General features: G+C 37.2%; 1 protein-coding gene across 15 annotated transcripts in view; it reads right to left on the reverse strand.

Moving 5' to 3' along the window:
* DTWD2 (DTW motif tRNA-uridine aminocarboxypropyltransferase 2) overlaps positions 1-19544 on the reverse strand; it is a 121202-nt gene that overhangs the window by 25389 nt on the left and 76269 nt on the right. For 5 of the 15 annotated variants that reach the window (XR_014951528.1, XM_085567479.1, XM_085567484.1 and 2 more), the window contains one exon: positions 1-7368. This exon is cut by the window's left edge. Coding sequence is in view for 4 of the 15 variants with exons in the window: in XM_085567479.1 (XP_085423605.1) it covers positions 7150-7368 (219 nt within the window). In the remaining 11 variants the exon portion in view is untranslated. Of the gene's footprint in view, positions 7369-15518; positions 15624-19544 lie in introns of those variants that run through there. The other 10 variants (XR_014951533.1, XR_014951527.1, XR_014951525.1 and 7 more) reach the window with 4 other exon arrangements.

Raw genomic sequence — 19544 nt, forward strand, 5'->3', positions numbered from 1 at the left:
GACTCTCCATGACCTAAAAAGCATTTCTGGAGAAAAGCCATGTCTTGGCTTGTTTTCTGACTCTGCAGGATCCTCCTGGAGGAGTAATAACCCAATCCTCCTTATTAACAAAAAAAACTCACAACAAAAATTGTGTACTGTTCTGAAGGCAAAGCCTTCACCACAGAGATGATGAAATCATGCACTTATGATTTGCCCTTCCATATGCTGCACTGATACAAGCCAATGATTCTTGGAGCAGCTGGCTCTTGTTCCTTTTCTTCTTTCTCCTAAATTATTTCAGCTTCACCTGTTCATTTCTCAAATTAGCCCCAAATCATTTTTCATTTCTAGGGTTATGCCAACAGTAATAATTGTATCAACTGTACCTAGACATGAGATCAGTGGGCTACTCCCTTCTGAAATAGTGGGTTCTTAATTTCTTTGAATAGAATCAAAGTTTTGCAAAATTATCCAAAAGATTCAAAAAGAATGGGTAATTTCCCTGAGTAATATATATGCAGTGTACAAACATATATTATTATGTATCTTAGGATTCAAAACATATATAATGTCAGGTCCACAAAACTGAGTGATCAATCAAAAACATAAAAAAGTGTTTTTTAAAAACATTTAAATCATTTAAAAAAGATTAATTAGAAATAGTCTGTCTCCAAAATCCAAAGTACAACTGTTACAAAGTTGATAAAGCCTTCAAGTACTCACACAAGGAAAAATTTGAATATTTCACTGAAGATCTTTTATCTTTTTAGCAATTTTCATCATGTTAAATTTTTACTGACTCTAAAGCCATTAACAGACTTTACCTTAACAGTATCAGTTTAGGTCTTGTACACAATTTACTAGTAAAAATTACAGTCAAGGTTCATGTTTTATAACAATTAACTACTATTGTTCATTAGGAGGCAGATACATGCATGGTTTGCATGCTCCTTGAAAGTGAGAAATAAATCTTTACTCTTCTGGCTTTTATGAAGACCTGAGCATGCAGAGAATTTGCAATGCAGTGGTATGTAGTCCACTTTACTGTTATATTTTCCATTATATTTACTGGGAGATTTTTTTTTTTCTTTTAGAGTCTACTCTTTCAACTCAGCATTAGCAAACAGTCTCCTCCTGTTCTGCTCTTCAGTATTATGAGATAGTGGAGTCTAAACTTTCAATTAATGGCTTTTAATTCAATTCTCATAAGTCCTTCATTACTGGGTTCAGTAGAAGCTGAACACACATTAAAAACTTGAGTAAGTCTCATTGACTGAAGGTTTCAAAAATAATTCAGTTCCATCTACCATTTAAGGTCCAATGTGATTAAAAGACATCAGCCACAATTCAGAATCTCTGTGACTTAAAGACAGTTCCTAATGCAAAAGCCCTAATCAGCTCCTAAAAATAATTATCAGTAGACAAGATTAATAAGAATCTCTTGTTTATTTATATCCAAGCTTTATGTTTCTAAAAGAACTGATGTTAAGAATTTTCTATATGTTTCATTTTAGGGACTGACATACAGCTATCAGTAAAAAAGTCCCCCTACAGGCCCCGAAGAACTGAGACAAACCAATGGTGAAATCCATGTCTTACTCATCTAAAGGAAATCTTAGAAAAAACACATAGCTAAGCTTTAGTATACACCAATCCACTTTCTACAAGGACATTTTGAAAAATATGACTATCATTACAAGTAATTGCTGGTATTATTTTCAGGGTAAAAAATCCCCCACAACCTCCACAGAACAATTTTTTTCTGCAAGCACAAGTGTTCTTCCAGAGAGTCTTCAAGCAGCCTTCTTATATATAGCCAGAGCAAATCAAGAGCAGACTTTCATGCAGATTGTTAGAAAAGGAGAAGAACAACTGAATTTTATGGCATTCTTGTTTTTGTATTTTTAACTGGGATTAGGATTATTTTTTTTTTTTTTATTATATTGAAATAGTATTAAGAAAAGACAAGATGTCACAAGCAGGATCACTAATCAAACACAGCCAAGATAATATGCACCATGTCTTGCTCAATGGGAACTAATTACTATAACATTAGCTTTGCAGTGTTTAAACAACCATTTCATTATATTTTTTCTACACTGATTAAATTTTCTCAGCATTTATAATGCATCATTACATCTGCTTTGTGCACAGACAATGCACAGCATAGCTGCTCATTAAAACTTCACTACTCTCCTTCATAATTTTAAATAAATCAAATTTGAATAATTTGCAAAAAGTTTTATAAAGAATTGCTAGTCCTTTATTAACACCACATCTTAGGTGTGAAGTGACTAGAGTTTGCCACTTGCCAAAAGCAGGGCTTTTTCAGTTTCAGGGCTTCAGGGAACTACACCTGCCAGAGGAAAATAATAGTAAGATCTAGCAATGAATATTGGAACAGTACAGCACAAGTGAGCACGGTATGAGCACATGACCTTACTGCCATTCTCCTTGTTGCTATGGCATTTTGTCTCAGGAGTGCAGAAATGGACAAAAATTAAAATGTTAGTCTTGTGGTTCATAATCATCTTCATGGATGTAAAGAATACTTCAGAGAACAACTAAGGAAATGACTTGTTGAAACTCTTTCAAGAAGAAGTCTATATTCTCTCCAGTAAAAAGCTACAATGTAGCAAGTGTACAAGATTGTTGCAGTAAAATGTCTGAGTCTGCAGGGGAAAAGCTCCTTTTTTGTTATTATAAATGAATAAATTGAAAAGCTTAGCTTATTTTTTAACACTGTGAAGCACTAATTTATATTTTTAATTATTGACCATGCAGACTTTATTTCTCTTTGCCATTTATGAGATACTTTTTTTTTTTTTTTACATTTCCTAGCTTTAATGTATGAGTGTTAAATATTCTACTTGGACAACATAATTCACTGACACAGAAGACAGATCTGGGAATCCTGAGGGCCCCAGCTCCCAAACACACAATTGTGAATTACCAGGAATTTGAAGCACCATTTCAACTCACAAAGCATTATGAATTTTGGGAGAAACACTGTAATCAGAGTAAAAGCCTTCTTCTGGAGGACATCAGAAAAAAATATCCATCTTCTTTCATCTCTCCACCAGGAAGTTATAAATCTTGACAAACAAGAAGACTCCATCAAAGCCAGGCTCAGCTTTCAGTGACATAAATCCAAAAAATCTTCACTCACTTTTAAGGAATATAGTAGTATCCAAAATGGAGGTTTACCCTCACATGTTTAATATTTCTATTACTTTAATTAGAATAAATCTTAAAATGAAGAAGATGTTAAATTTATTTCCAGTCTAATAATTTTATTTCTGCAGTGAACCAAAATTATGACACAAATACAGTTAAATTGTTTATTAATGGTTCTGGCCAAGATACTGTATTACCCCAAGAAGAATCCAAATAAAGAATTGTATTGTCAGTATAGCTGTGCAAACATGGATCACTCCCAAGGAATTATCTTATGACAAGAACAGTAAATAGGACAAATCATAGAAATATATTACAGACTGATTTAAAAGGTCATTGTGATGATGCTAATGATGAACAATTTCAACTGAGCAACATTTAATTTTTTTTTTCCAAAAGGCATGTTGCTGTTTTGTTTATTTATCTTTCTTTTCAAAGTCCCTAAAGCTTACATTCTTCTTGTGTGGAATGTGATATGTTCTCAACAGACTGGTTTCTTCTTGTTCTATAGGTACTTCACAACAAGAAAAGAAAAGTAACTTATACTCTTTCTGTAGAAGCAAATATTTTCTCCTAGAAAAAAATAAACACTTATGTGCTGAGTAAAATATGACTCATCCTCTATCTTATCCTCAAAGAGAATATTTTTTCAATGGGAATTAAACACCAAAATTATGTTAGCTATATCCAGTCTGTATTATCTAGATAGCAGTAGAAGTTTTGTACTAGATATGAAAGCCCAGCATCAGTTTCAGCTTGATAGACATGCTGCTAATAATTTCTCCTCAGCAATATTTGTCTTAGGGAATATTGTTCCTTTGTCCACAACCAGCTTTTTCTGAAGGCAGAAGCTCCTGAACTCCTTTTCCTGTATTTATGCACAACTATTTCAAAATAAAGGGCTGGCCTGTGAGCAAAGAAATACATGCTCCTTCCCTTTCCTCCTCAGAGATACCAAACTGTTTGAAGTTTTCCAAATAAGCCAAACACACACACACACACACACACAAAAAAAAAAAAAAAAAAAAAAAAAAAAAAAAAAAAAAACCCACCAGAAACCTGAAGGAGCCAGAAGATTGTAAAGAATATCAGACAGTAACCCCTGTCTTAAGACTCAGAACCATTCTGCAGTGGTCCTATAATGAAAGCTTTTAAAATCCTTTCATCAGAAATAATTACAATTTTCTCTCTTGAAGAGAACAGCCTTCTTCAGAAAGCTTTACTCCCCTGTACCTTCAGCTGCCAGAAAATCAGAGGCAGGAAGCAAGGGTCTTAAGAGCCAAGCAAACCACAGACCTTTCATCTTATAGATCATGAGACCAGATCCTTCAGAGGTGAACAGCACTGCACTCCAAACAACAACAACCTCTCATTCTGTGTAAACAAAAGAAGTGACAATGCCCTAGGGCTCATTTAAAACTCTTCAATGAAGCTGATTCTTCCAGTTTTCCTCTTCATTTCCTTTGAACCAGTTTTATTTCATTTTAGGCTCAGAACAGCCTTCCCTCACACAAAAGGGATTAACAGATGCCTTTGCACACAGATCATGTGAGCTGATCCTGTGGCAGGGCAGCAGAGGCAGAACGTGTCTGTCTCTAAAGCAGGGCTCATTCACTCTACCACAGGTTCCTCCATGAAACTCGATAATTTGTAGATGAGCACCCTTTTCCCTTTGGTAACAGTAATACTTACTGCTCTCAGTAAAGCTAGGAAGGCCATGCCACTGACAGTTTTTTTCCATATGATTTTTTGGTGTTTTTTTCTTTAAATCTTCACAGAGCAAGTGGAAAGGAATAGACTAATGACGTGGACAAAAGCTGCTTAAATAAAAAGGAACCAAACTATGATAAAAATATATTAGTCAGGAAGTTCAACAGCTCTTAAGTCAATGAAAGAGATCGGGAACCTGTAAGTGTAACATACTGGCAGCTATATAATTTTCTAACATAATTTTGGATAAAAATCATCCCTGCTCAATTACAGTGTTTTATTAAAAGAATGGTTAAAGGATAGTTGCTTCATTACTCTGATCAATATCCTGAGCCAGGCAAATCTTTGTAAAATAGAAAGATAGAGAGATAGAGAGATAGATCATAAAATACATATAGAACTATAATTCAGGCTAAATACTTATGTTCTCTCTACCCCAGTACCCTAAACTAAGTCACATTTCAGCTCAGCTAGCTGTAAAAGATCCTTAACAGAAAGTGCATTGTATTATTTTTTTATTTATTTGCAAGTATCCTACGGTTGCTGCATTTACCTGCAAAGTTTCTGTGAAAGAAATATGTAGACAAATGTAGACAAATATACAGACAAAACAACAAATTCAATCTATGAGTTTGAGGCCAAATTGTAGCATAGTATGAAGGATAACTGAAATTTACAGAGATTCATTTAATATGCAGAGTCAATAAATATCATAAACACCTTGGTGAAGAAATAGAAGCAGTACAAGTTCAGTTCAAGGTAAGTTTTAGGATATTCAGCTCGCCTTTTCCTCACATACCTACTATCTTCACATCATGGTCAACTGATGAAGTCTTGCCTTAATGCAATTGCATCCTCTGCTCAAAGAAATATCCCAAAGCCTCTGGGTCCTTTTCCATTACCAATAAAATTCATATTCTGTTCTTCCTGGTTTTACTACCCCTACAGCAACTATTTATTATTTTCTAGAAATAAAATTTAAAAACCAACAGCAAACCCCCCAAAAAATGCGTTATCTTTCGTTTCTACATTTAGAATAATGGTACAGGATTCTAGGTATTTGACTGTAAGAGATCCCATTGCACACTGTGGCCTCCTCAGTAGAGACTGCTATCTAGATCACACAAATAGGGACATATTAAAGAAATAAAAGAGAGCATCTTCACACAAAGCTTTTCAAAAAGGTGGCCTGAATCTGAAAAGAAACTTTCTAGAGCAAGAGTGTTTTTAGAATACACAAACCATGAAATGCAATACTTGATAATGAACTAACATATTCTCCATTAAAATGCAATTCTAATAAAATCATTCCTTGATACTGGAATAAAAGTTTTCTTCAGGTAATATGGTGTTATCTGATACAAAAATTTAATTACTATCTTTGAAAAAAATTAGGTGCAATTTATCTGATTCATTCCCTTGTGGATAAAAAGTGGAACAACTTCCAACTGAAATTTGTCTCTATATATCTGTTTGTGCTTAAAAATGCTTCTCCTTTTCCCACCCATTTTCCTCATTGTTTTCATCTTGTAAAATGATAGCATTATCATGATTCCTGGAACTTAGCTAGGCAAAGTAACACAATCCATTTGTGCAAGGGCATGAATTTTGCATAATCTAACAAGAGCTTAGTGGCATTTGGCTCATTAGTGCTCAGAACCTTATAGAACATTTCAAAGACTTTGCTTGTGAGAGTGACCAACCACTGGAACAGGCTGCCCAGAGATGTGTGGAGTCTCTTTCTCTAAAGAAATCCAAAAGCTCTCTGGACACAGCCCTGTGCCATGTGCTCTGGTTTGATCCTGTTTGAGCTGGGAGGTTGGACCAGACGACCCACTGTGGTCCTCCCCAACCCAACTCAACTCAACCCATCCAGTGACCCTCAGAGTCTATGAAGGGGGTGGGAGTAGATGTGCTTGTGACTCTGCACAATGTCTCTTTTATCACTCCAAATATTTTCACTCCTGTGAAAACAAAAAGGAGTTCACAGTAATCCCTCTTTGGCATTTTGAGGATTGAGCCAGCAGTTCTGCACAAATGAAGTGCCAGCTCAGGTGGACCAGCTGCAAGGCAGCAACACAGTGAGCACTGCTGTGTCCGTGCAATGACGTCTTCCACTAAATCCATTTCCAGTCTGGAGGCAGGAGGAATGTCCCCAGGTGCTCTGCTCCCATCTTCTCTGTGGCCATGGCTCAGTCAGGGCAACTCCTTCAATGCTTTTGACCGTAAAATTCAATTGTGATTAGTTTGGAGTTTTTTTAGTTAGTCTCTATGTCAAGCTTAACCAAGAAAACTGAAGACTTGAAAAAATAAAAAATTTGGGCCAGGAAATAAGTCAAGTGTAATTGTGAACAGCCCACTTCTCACCTGAAAGGAGTAAGGTAGCACTGCCAAGAGATCTAGCTGATTCAGGATGGGTAAAGCTGCCTCACAGAGGATCAGCAGGTGGTCTTCTACAAAGACCTCATCTCTATTTGCAGCTTGCTCTTTGGAGTTAGACTAGAAAATATTTCAAACAGGAAAAAAAGAAAAGTAAAATTAATGTTTTATTATTGTTCTTTTCTGCTAAGGAGAACAGAAATAAAAATAGAATTTGGGGCAGAGAAAGCAGCACATTATGGTAGTGAACACATTTATTTCTTCCTGAAAGATAATACTATCTGTCAAGATTTAGCCCATAAAGTGTTTCATATGCTACAGTTCCCTTTCCTCATATTCATGCTGAAAAGTTCAGAAATTGTTTTCTACGGGCCCAAAGCCAGAAATGATTCTTTCTATCTAGGTTACTTAAGGATGAAAAAGGTTAGCAAGCCTAGCAAGACAATAAAGAAAGAGTGATATAAAGTGGAAACCTGAAAAGATATGAGGGTAAAGGCAGTATTCACAACATATTAGACACAACCTACCAAAGAGTTTCAGCAGGGGCAGGAAAATTTGGTTTAGTACAATCAGCTGCATTAATAGCAATTCCCACAGAGAGATGTCAGGAAATAAACCAAACTCTGCTCTCATGTACCACACCAGAAACGAGCCCCATGAAAATTTTCAGACAGAATTCAGATACTACTTCTAAAAAAGCAAAGATACCCACGGGAAAGGACTTGTATTAAGATCATCAAAGCACTCTGTCAATTAGTTATTCTGTGTCCAGACTCTCTCAAGGCTATGCATGAGAAAACAGCAACCACTGGCTTGTGCTAAGCTTTGCTGCTTGTGGCTCGTTGTGACTTACATGTACAAGTCTGGAGCATTCTGCAGGCACACAGTGACTGCAGGCGTAACACTGAGCACAAGCCCCTCAGACCTCATGAGGTAACATCCCCAGAACAAACACATTCCAAATACTAAGTAGCAGCAGAGAGACACAAAATTTAGAATTTTGTGATGCATATTTGGTACTATAGACTTTGGGGAGGATCCTTCATGTCTGCCTGATATCATCTGTGACTGGGGAAATTAAGACTTTGCTCATTTTATGTTTGTGAAGTGTTTAAACTGCTCAGATTCCTGTATTTTATGTAAAAATATAAAGCAGCTAGAGGTGCCTTGCAGTACAACCTTCAGTAGTCCTATTACATAAAAGAGGGTCCTCAGGTACGTGGAAACTGTTTGGATTGGATGTTATTTTAGATCAAAGAGACTGATGCTGGCAAAACACTTTTTCAAATAGAAAGTCACTCAACTGTTCAATTAAATTGAGTTATATTGCCTCATTCCTGAAGCTGGACTGGAGCTTCACTGGAACAGACTGTAGAGTTGGGACTATGAGCTATTCAGTCTCATACATTCCTCAGAATACTTGCACAAAATCATTAAAGTCTCTATGCTGTGGTTTCTCCATGTTTAAACAAAATAATTGTATATAGTCTTCTTTACCCATCAGAAGCCATAGTCACAAGCATCTCAAATTAATTTACATTCTTTGTCCTTTCCATTCTTTTTGTCAACTTTAAATGTATAGATCTCAAAATATGTTTGTTGGCAACGAACAGACTAAAACCAGAAAAAGCCAAAAACATTTCAATAAAAATTCTAATGGCCATATTGACATTAAACATTGTAGGACACAATAGATTAATTTCATTCCACTTATCACATTTTCAGCTTCATCTACACATACAGAGGTGCCAGCTGTATACTTTTCTTTGAAGCTTTAGAGTGTGGAAAATGCATGAGTTTTCTGACTGGTATTCTGTATGCAGTTAAGCCATTTGTTTTCAACTGAACACATTATAATTTATATTCATTAACTTTCCCCTTTCTCAGTCTCATGGGAAGGGAAGAATGGTAGTTGAAAATTTGCATCTGACCACTCTGACAGCTTAGGGAGGTTTTTAATCTAGCATGATCTACAATTTTTTCTGGTTAGTGAATAAATGTAAAGTTACTTTTCTAATTTCTTAAAGGAATGGCATTCTTTATTTTAAAAGAGTTGAAACTGCATAGAGAGGGACCTGGAGGTCCTGGTCAATAGGAAGTTGAACAAGAGCCAGCAGTGCCCTGGCAGCCAGGAGGGCCAACCCTGTCCTGGGGAGTGTCAGGGACAGTATTGCCATTGGGCAAGGGAGGATATTGTCCTGATCTGCTCTGCACTGGGGCAGCCTAATGTTCAGTTTTGGGTACCACAACACAAAAAAGACATTGAGCTGTTAGAGAGTGTCCAGAGGAGGCCCATGAGGATGGTGAAGGGCCTTGAGGAGAAGCCGTGTGAGGAGTGGCTGAGGTCACTTGGTCTGCTCAGCCTGGAGGAGACTGAGGGAAGACCTCACTGCAGTCACAACTCTCAGGAGGGGAAGAGGAGGGGCAGGCATTGATCTCCTCTCTGTGGTGATAGGACCTGAGGGAATGGTCTGAAATTGTGAGAGGTTTAGTTTGGATATGAGGAAAAGGTTCCTCACCCAAAGGGTTGTTAGGCACTGAACAGGCTCTCCAGAGAAGTGTTCACAGCACCAGCCTGACAGAGCTCAAGAAGCATTTGGACAGTGCTCTCAAGCCCTTGACTCTTGGGACTGTACTGTGTACAATGAGGAACTGGATTCAATTATCCTTGTGGGTCCCCTCTAACTCAGGATATTCTAATATTTCATTCCATCATGTATGATATATAAGAAATAAATGAAAACATAACAAATTACTAATGCTGTTATAAAACACATAAATCCATTATAAAGTCTGAAGTTTGTCCAAGAGTTCAATTTTCTTTCCTACATAATATGATCAAGACAGTAGAATGTTTTATTGCACTGAAATCTTCTGGATTTCTTTACAGATAATTCATTGAGTAGTTAATGCTTAGCTGAGAGATGGATTTGCAGGATTAGAATGACAAAATCCAAAATTTGAGGATATATTTACACAGTTCTGAACAAAACAGAATTAAAAAGGAGAAGAAACACAAAGAAAAATTAAAGAAAAATATACATTTTAAAAAATTAGCAGAGTTGTTTGCTCTTCTTTTGCTTTGAGTTTTTTTAATAGATCTGTTTAAATCTGGTTTTGCCACCATGTTGAAGTTCAAACATCAATTTGTTTTATCGGTTTCTATATCTTTCTGTAGTCTTTCTCCTTAAATTCATTTCTATACTGCAGTACACTAACATGCAATCTCCTCTCACTCTTCTTCTAGTCCTTCCCCAGCATCCCCTCCTTTCTCCACTGGACTTCAGCAGTCTTTTTGTCATCAGCCCAGATCAGCATCCACCAGAACTGCAAAACTCATTTTACCACAAGAAAAGGTGGAGAAAGGGGGCAGGAAACCTTACCATTAGATTAACTAGATTGGTTCCCAAAAAGTTTGTAATCTGGGGATTTCAACTGGGTGTAGTCTTCTAGACTTCTGGTGCATCTCTATCACTGTCTATCCAGGGAAAATATTGGTGGCTGCTGTAGAATTAATTGCTCTGTAAGCATCACTTAAACAGGGAAGAGCCAAAGACTATCACTGCCACAATTCAAATTATGCCACAATCTATAGCAAGTCCCTATGGAAATTTTTCTCTTCCTAAGAAGATAGCTCTATTTCTGAGCTGCAAAATGTTTGAATCAGATGTCTGCTTTCAAATCTGGTACTTCTCCAAGGTTTTTGAAAGTGACCTCAGGGAGCAATTCTGGACAAATAGAGGAATTTTCAATAAAAATTTACAAGAAGTCATTATTTAAACATACCCTATGCTGTACTTGATCATTATATATATTTTCAGTAATGTACCACTCCCTCTCTGTGGACTTTACCTCATGGAGCCAGAAATTTGTCAGGTATTCATGGATTTTTTTGAACTTCTCTTGTAAACTGGGACGGGGGAGTCTCAGGTGTTTTGGAACACAGTGGCAGGTCTGCTCCTTTTCATACCACTGACAGAGTGTATAAACAAAAAAATCAAAACCAGGTTTACTCATTTTCACATCCATTTACATAACATGATGTAGAAGGAGATAACAACAACTGGGAAGTCCCTTCTGTAAGCTGTGAGTCACTTAAAGGTGACATCAGCCTGCAGAGATCAACAGGAGAGAAAGTTAGACATAGGGTAGAATTTAGTTACTAGATTCCCTAATCTGTGCATCTCAAAGGACCCTAATTTAATTTCTCACAGTGTCGTATTTCCCAAAACAACAAGTTCCAACATCAAGCAGGGACCTCAGCTGAGGGACCATCTTGTTGGAAGAGCTTTGACAGACCTCTGAGATGAGTGACTTGAAGTCAGTAAGTAAAGAGTTACACAAATGGTTAAGTTAAAGCTCTAGGAACACACACAGTTGAGAATTTCTTCACTGTTTGCATCCCAGATTTTACAGTCACATGATGAAGCACCTGCTATGAAATAAAATCCTGCCCTGGACAGGCTCCAGTATCTAAAACAAGTGCTAATGACACTGAGTCACAGTAGAAATTTGAAGTCCTGCTGGCTAATCAAAAAAACAGAAAATGAGAAAGAGAAATACACCAAAAAACTATATAATTTATCAGAAATGTAGCATGTTTATCCAAAAGCTACTTAAAACAGGTTCAAAAAGTAACACTTAGGTCATTGATACTATATACAACCTTGTTCTATTAGAAATTAGAGGTTAAAGTGAGGTGATCAATTAAGTTAATAAATTATTCTTTGTTCCAATGTCACAAACAGTGGATCATGGCATTGTCCTATCTCATTGTCCTATCTCTGCTCATAATTTGCAATCTTTCTTTGCTAATTCATATCTGCCAGGGAAATAGCTGAAAATTTGGGCAGAGAGATTGTAAAATCTAAGTGTGTAAAATCTGTCAGTCAGTGCCAGGAATACAACACATGAACTCACATGAACACATTCTTTGTTTCTATGTAAATTAATTAATGCAGAAAGAAATTAATTAATTTTTTGGTTGGTTGGTTGGTTTGGCTTGGGGTTTTTTTTGTGCATGATCCTTCAAGGGTAAAAAGTAGATTGCTAAATCAGTACATTAATTCACCCAGATATCCAGGCCTTAACCTTGTACCATTGAAATAAACAGAAGTTTGATCATTGAAGTCAGTACTTCAATGACATGATGGTATACTGTAACATCTGAAGCTTCATAGATGCAAGCAAGAAATGTTACAGGGGAGTATCAGAAAACCACTTTAATAAGTCAGCACATCACTTGAGTAAGATACACTGCTCAAATATCAGATTTTAGAACAGTCCTCTTGAGTTGGTCATTTCTCCCCCAGCAGCCACATTTATAACTCTGCATCATCCATAGATCTGAGACAGATAGATATGATAAATATGATAAATATTATAAATGAGACTGATAAAAATCCTTCTCGCATGAACAGTGGATGCCCTGCCTAGAAAACACTTTAAGTGCCTTCCTTTCCAAAGTAGTCTTCCATGACACAGCGTTTGGTACATTTTCATTGTTGAGTTGGTCCTTTTACAAGTGCAGAAGAAAAGATGGAAATTACCTGGGTTTTCCAAATATAAGACTTGTGTAAGGTATCACAATGTCCCATGACTCTCACAACAGTCTCGGCATATGGGATATCACAAATAGCAATATTTCTGTTCTGTCAATGGTTTTAATTAACCTATTTACTATTTCATTTCAACTCTATCACAGCACATTTGATATCAAAAACATAAGCAGAGCTGGTTTTTTACCTCTTTTATTTCCCCTTACCTACTAAAAAATAAAACCAAAGAGAGATTTAACTGTTTGGTGTAAGGGTAAATTCCAGAAATGAGTGAAATAAATGCTCTCAAAGCATTTTTTGTCTCTTGCAACAAGGCATGGATATTGGAAACTCATCTTGGATACAGACTTTCTTTTTGATGTAGAAAGCATATTTGGAAACAAAGTGATGGAATATCAGCTTACCTCACAAGATAAAATTATGTGAATATTTGCTTTGGCAAAACTCACATGGAACTAGTTACTGTTTTGCAGGAAATTTTTAAAGATAAAATAAGGTTTGGCTCATCAAATAAAGTAAACTTACCTTCAATAGTAAGCAACCTAGGAAATCAAGTTTCTTTATTATTAATTTGCTGCTGTCTTTCTGCCCAGGGGCATAGATCATTCAAAATTATAACCAGTAGTCGGGCTAAAAGAAATCTTCTGATAAAGAGCAGCTTTACTAGAAACATAAACTTTCCAATGCAAATGACACAAGACATGAATATCTGGCTACAGTAGTGCCCCCAGGTGACATCCTTGTTTCAATCCGCTTCTCTTGAGCACCAAAGTCACAACAGCACAGAAATGGACAGTTCCCAGCAGCTCAGGACTAATGCCTGGGAACTAGACTTCATCCCCTGGAAACCCTGTGATGTGCATACAAATCCCACTTCAGCACCAGAAATGAGCAGGCTATAAGGGATGTGAGGATTGGTCCAGATTTGTCTCTTCCCCAGTCCAGTGGCTTTGACAGGAAATCATCTTCTGCACAAAGCACACCTGATGGATGCGTCACTTAAGTCTCATTCTGCTGGGACATCAGGACAGTCTTAACTAGACTAAGAACAAGGAGGGTGGTTTGGAGGAGATTTTACTGGGTTTTTTTCCCATTAGACTGGAAAGTGGAGGAAACAAGAGATGACCTTAGTGGAAGAGAAAATACTTCAAAGAAAGATGTACTGAAGGCATGTTTCATGAATTTGCAGCAGTATTACACAGGTTCATTATGCAAATCTTTTAAAAATGTTTCATGTAGAAGTATTTATTCTGCTATCAATATTCACCAAGTAGAAAAACACTTTTTAAAATTATGCTGGCTATGAAACTTGGCATGGAGTGAGCAACATTTGCTATGCATCTAACCTTGTCATTCAAGAACTGAAACATTCCTGTGGACACTTCCAAGACTTTGCTGTTGAAAGACACCTGATTGGGTACTAGAGTTCTCCAACTTGCTGTTGTTGCATCCATTTCAGTGGACATAACAAGGTGGCACAGGTGTGTCACCACTATGCCTCCAGCATATAAAAGATTTAAACACATCTTCATTCTGTGTACAGGGACAGGACCTGAAGCTGCAAGCAATCAGGACATTACAGGACAAAAGTCCTGAAGGTCCCTATCAGCAGTGTGATAGTCTTCAGACCAGTGGAGAAGCACAGATTCCAATTCAGACACCAGGATTTGTGTTTGTTTGGTTTGGTGTTTGGTATTTGGTTTGTTGTTCTTTGGTAGGGTTTGGGAGGGCCAAGGGGGGCAGAGGGAGTGGTGATTTTGGTTTGGTGTTTTGGAGGGCAGCATTTCTTGTTCATTTTTCTTTCTTGGGTTTGCTGGTTGGTTTTGGTCAGTTTGAGTTTAATAGGGAACAAAAGTGTCCTTTTCAATTGTAAAACTTGCCCTTTTAAAAACTATACAATTGAAGGACTGCCAGTTCTGAAAATTTAGTCAAAAACAGGAATCCTCATCTAGCTGTTCCATCTCAGTAACAGTGAAAATTTTTTTAAACACCTATGATTCTAGCTGTCTGTGTAATTTCTTTCCAAAAAAAGAAGTCAGACCAAACTGTAGCTTGTTTTTGAACAAGTTAACCCCAGCATCTGAAAGAGCTATTTCCTCTATAAGATTAACTGGCTGGTTGACAACACCCTCTAATATTAAGCTTCTACTCAGTAAGGGATAAAATAGCCAGGGGCTACCTCAGGAATTGTGTTTTGATTTCTCCTTACTCATGTTACCTTGCAAACTTAATAGAAATTTTGGGCCTATTTATTTATATATAGACTAGATTGGTAGTCATGGGGAAGCTGTGTTGACACCACTTAAACCCAACCGGCAAGATTAAAATCATTGCCATTTGGAGCATTATATTCTGACTACCTGTGGCACTCCAGGTGCAACAGATTTGGACATTAGCCTCTGGAAACACCAAAATAATTAAAACAGGCTCTCCATCCTTCAAAACTCAGCATTTATCTAGCAATTTTCAAGCCAGTCAGAAAAGACACAGCCATGCAAAGAAGCACTTTTTTCCAAGCTTTGAATTAATTGCAAATGCAACTACACAACAATACTCAGAATTAATGCAAAGGCTGAGAGCTGCTTGAGGTGATTGCATAAAAACAGACATCCATTAGGACTTTTCTGTTGAGCACGGCCTTAATTAAGTACAGCATTTTCCCATGCAGAAAGTCAGGATCTGCACTATTTACAGGCTGGTTTTCGTTCTTACTGCTGGGTTTTGCTCCAAGTGCAAAGGAGTGCTTCAGCTGCCACCTCCTGGCTAACCAACCCTGCTGCACTGCACCAGGCTGGCTCCCATCTGCCTTCCTCAGTCCTGCAAACAAAGACCAAACAGTTCTTTAATCCTAATCCAAGCAGGTACTTTACTAATTGTATTTTTCACCAGTGGTAATGACTGAAAAACAACACTGTATTTTCAGCCTCGACCTCTGCAGTTTGGAAGCAGAGGAAAAGACTAGGAACTTGGATGCAGCACAGAAGGAAAGCGACAGGTCCAGTGGAGGGTGGAACAGGTACTACAGATCCCAGGAAGATGTCAGTACTGATCTAGAAGGATCTCTGTTCTGCCAAGATCTGCCACATTCTGTAAAGTCTAACTTTCATGGAGAAGGTCAAGGATCTAAAAGGGGAAATCACAGATGATTTTACCAACATGATGGGGTAAAACTGGCCATTAAATAATACAGGTTTAATACAGGTTTGTGGTGAGGGAGAGAAGGATATTTACACACATATTTTTTCATTTGATTGCTATCATGACCTGAGCTTCCAGGTAAGACAACATACATAGTCATTCTTATTCTGGAGATAGGAGGTAAGAGTGAAGTGAATGTCTTTGGGTGACCAGCGTATTAGAGCAGAGAAGCTGAAGCCTTTGAAATTCTGCATCTTTTTTTACATGGGACTATGACCCTAAAGTAGATGGAAATGAAAAGGATTTGGGGCCTCTTTCAACAGGATTTTGTAAGGTTGCTGCTTCTAGCTATGGATCTGCTGAAACATGAACTTAAGAGAAAATGCTTAGGATAAATACAGGCATTTTACATTGCTAACTCAGACTGAAACTAAAAATTGTAAAATTCTACTCATAAAACTGGAATAAGCAAGAAAAGATATGCACCTTCAAGATATCATGTTTCAAGCGGCCCTCATAGTAGAAAAGTCAACAGAAACTGAGAATATGATAAAAGATCACCCTACTTATCAGCCCCACTTGACTCTGTTGGACAAGGCACAAGTTGGACAAGGCTGAACATTTGAACCAAAGAAAGCATCATACATAGTTAAAAACAGGCCCATGGAGAGTAGAAAGTCACAGCTACAATTACATGTATAATTATAGCCATCAGTAGCATCAATATCACCTCAACACAAGTCTTCAGCAGCTTGGGATGTTCTGGCATTGCAAAAAGAAAATATTCCACTCTCAGGAAATGCAAATACCTCAGGCAAAGCCATGGCTGCATGCTCTATTCAAAACCTATATTGATAGATGAGAAGGCCAGAGAAGTAGAGCAGTAGACTTAATTCCTGGGTTTTAAACAAGCAGCATTATTTCATTGTACTGCACACTGACTTGCGGCCAAGAAGGACAACACTTACATAGAAACAGCACAGTACAATAAAAATTACTTGTACATTTGAAGTTTCCCTTTTACACTTGTAATCTCCCTTCAAATTTTCACTTGTTGGAGATTTTTTTTCTTTTCTGAGTTATGACATTGACTTATCCAGTGCTCTATGTGCATCACAGCATGTGCATCAGTGCATCAGTGTTTGTCTCCATGTAAAAGAGGCGGGTGATATCTGGCTTAAAAACATGAACACTGTTAAAATATTCTCTGCTGAAATTCCTAATATCTTAGACAGTAAGATGGGAAAATCAACACCAACAATCAACATCAGATTGAAATTAACAAATCAACATGATAAGAATCAGAAAAGTGATCTCAGGAGGTTTATCTGAGAAGAGCATGTCACTTACTCACACTAACATCACATGCTCTCAGGTTTTTAACACTAAATATCAGCCTTTCATTCCCATCCAGTATTTATTCCTTGTTAGTCCACACCACAGACTCCTTCCTCCCAGTCCTGATACCAATCTCCCAAGAAAACCCCTGACTCTCCAATTCCCCCAGCTACAGCCACCTTTGCTCCACAATCTAATAAAGGCAACTTTGTTTATCAGCAATTTCAAAGTAATTTTAAAATATAGTGTCTTGTCATAGGTCATTTGGCCTATGCCAAGACACTATGGCCTGTGCATAGTACCTGCACATGTAGACAATATGCACTCTGTAGGTTTGCATACAGGAACCATTATTTACAAAACACTTCAAAATTATTCTTGATGATATGAACTGTATAAATAATATATTATTTCTTTAGAAACTGTACTAATGCTGTACCCAGTTCTGTCACAATGTTTCACAAGTTTAGGGCATTGTGACAATGTTCTTATAAACTGTAATTACTATTTTTTTAAAAATTAAATAAAACAACAAATCAATTCTCCTCAAATCATGTAGTCAGTTTTTGATCAAACCTTGGAAATAAAGGCCAAATTGAACTAACCCCATTATCCATCTCTCTCTCTCTGCTTCACTCTGTGTTTCAGTCACTTGACACTAAGGTGAAGCAAAGTTTAAAGGAAAAAAGCTTTCCCTTCTGTCTGGGAAAAAAAGGGCTTGTTGAAACAGAATGCTTTTTCATTTGCGGGCTGTCCTTGCTTTCATTTCCTTTCACTCTTAATCTGCAGATCACTACAGCAATGTTACTAAGGCAGGGAGATAAATATCTGGCTGTTGTAGGAAAATAACATCCAATAAAGTACAAGCAATTTATACACAACTGTCAGGACACAACCTTTGGAATATTTTCCTTCTCTCCACTAGCTGTATGAGGAATTCAACATCCTTCATTGATGATCTTGCAACCACCTCCTGAGCTCACAGAGAACTCTGGAATTCTTGTTGGTTTTTAGCACTCTTAAATGTAGAAATTTCACACAGGAGGACAGTATTTAACTGCAGATTCCCAAGAGCACCAATTAGTTTCCTTTCTTTCACCTCCACTTGCTTGGCAGGAAGGAGTGACACTTAGTCTCACTGAAGAAGATACATCACCGTTAGGGCCCACAAACACACAAACAGCACTGCTCTGAAGAAAGCAATGCAAGGAATAAACACAAGCATGAGCTCAAGGAAATGCAATGTAACACAGCTGCAGGGTTAAATATGGACAGTGATAATTTTTCTGCTCCATCATCCTGATCTGCAAGTAATATAACCCAGAACTGGTGTTTCATCATTTGTTTCATCATTCATTCCTTGAGGAATTCACAGCTATGCAACATCAGTAAGAGCTAGATCAAAGATCCACTGCTAAAGGCAACAACTTCTTGGTCTCAGCTTGCTGTGTTTCAGAAATGCAGTTTCTCTGCAAAAGTCAGACAACTGAACTAGAAAATTCATCAAGCTGTTCCTTTCAATTAGTCATCACAACATGCAGGATGGGTTTAATGCTTCTCAGCATTCTGCACATGTTAGCACTGTTTTGTGAAGATCATTTCGAATAAGCAATGCTGGAGGGAGGATCAGGTAGGTCACTGTCATTAAAAACACTTTCATTGACTTTTGCCAAAGTGAAACTGCTGATTGTTCATTAATGCATTCTTCTTTCCATACATTCAAGACTGCTTCACAACAAGAACTTGAAGCATGAATTCCCTTTGGTTTTGTACTTCTTTCTCAAATCACAGTTAGAAAAAACACACTTATTTAGTATTCTCATTAATAATCTTTAGCAGGAAGAAAACGTGTCAATTTTATTCCTGATTGATACAATGCCTGTGAGGGTTATGAATGCATACATGTACTGTTTAAAAACAAGGAAGCTTTGGGATAAAACTAAATTACATCCCAAATCAACCTGAAAAAAAGTCAAACTAGAACCTCTGCATAGAAAATTCTTCAGAATACTAATTAAATGCAGATTGTGATGGGGCAGCTCACAAAAATATAGAGCAGGGAAGTAAAAGATCATGTAAGGGTCCTCTATTTCATTACAGGGCAGAGAAAGAACAGTCATTTGCTAGCAAAGTGATCACACCAAGACTTCTTGTATTTAGCTAGACAACTATAAAAAAGTAGCTTTAGGCTAAGCAGTATCAGTATAAGAGGCTAGAGGATAAATTTAAGGACAAATTTGAGAAAAAATCTTAAACACTATC

The sequence above is a fragment of the Lonchura striata genome, chromosome Z, assembly GCF_050655825.1.
Source record: "Lonchura striata isolate lonStrDom1 chromosome Z, ASM5065582v1, whole genome shotgun sequence".
NCBI classification, from domain to species: domain Eukaryota; kingdom Metazoa; phylum Chordata; class Aves; order Passeriformes; family Estrildidae; genus Lonchura; species Lonchura striata.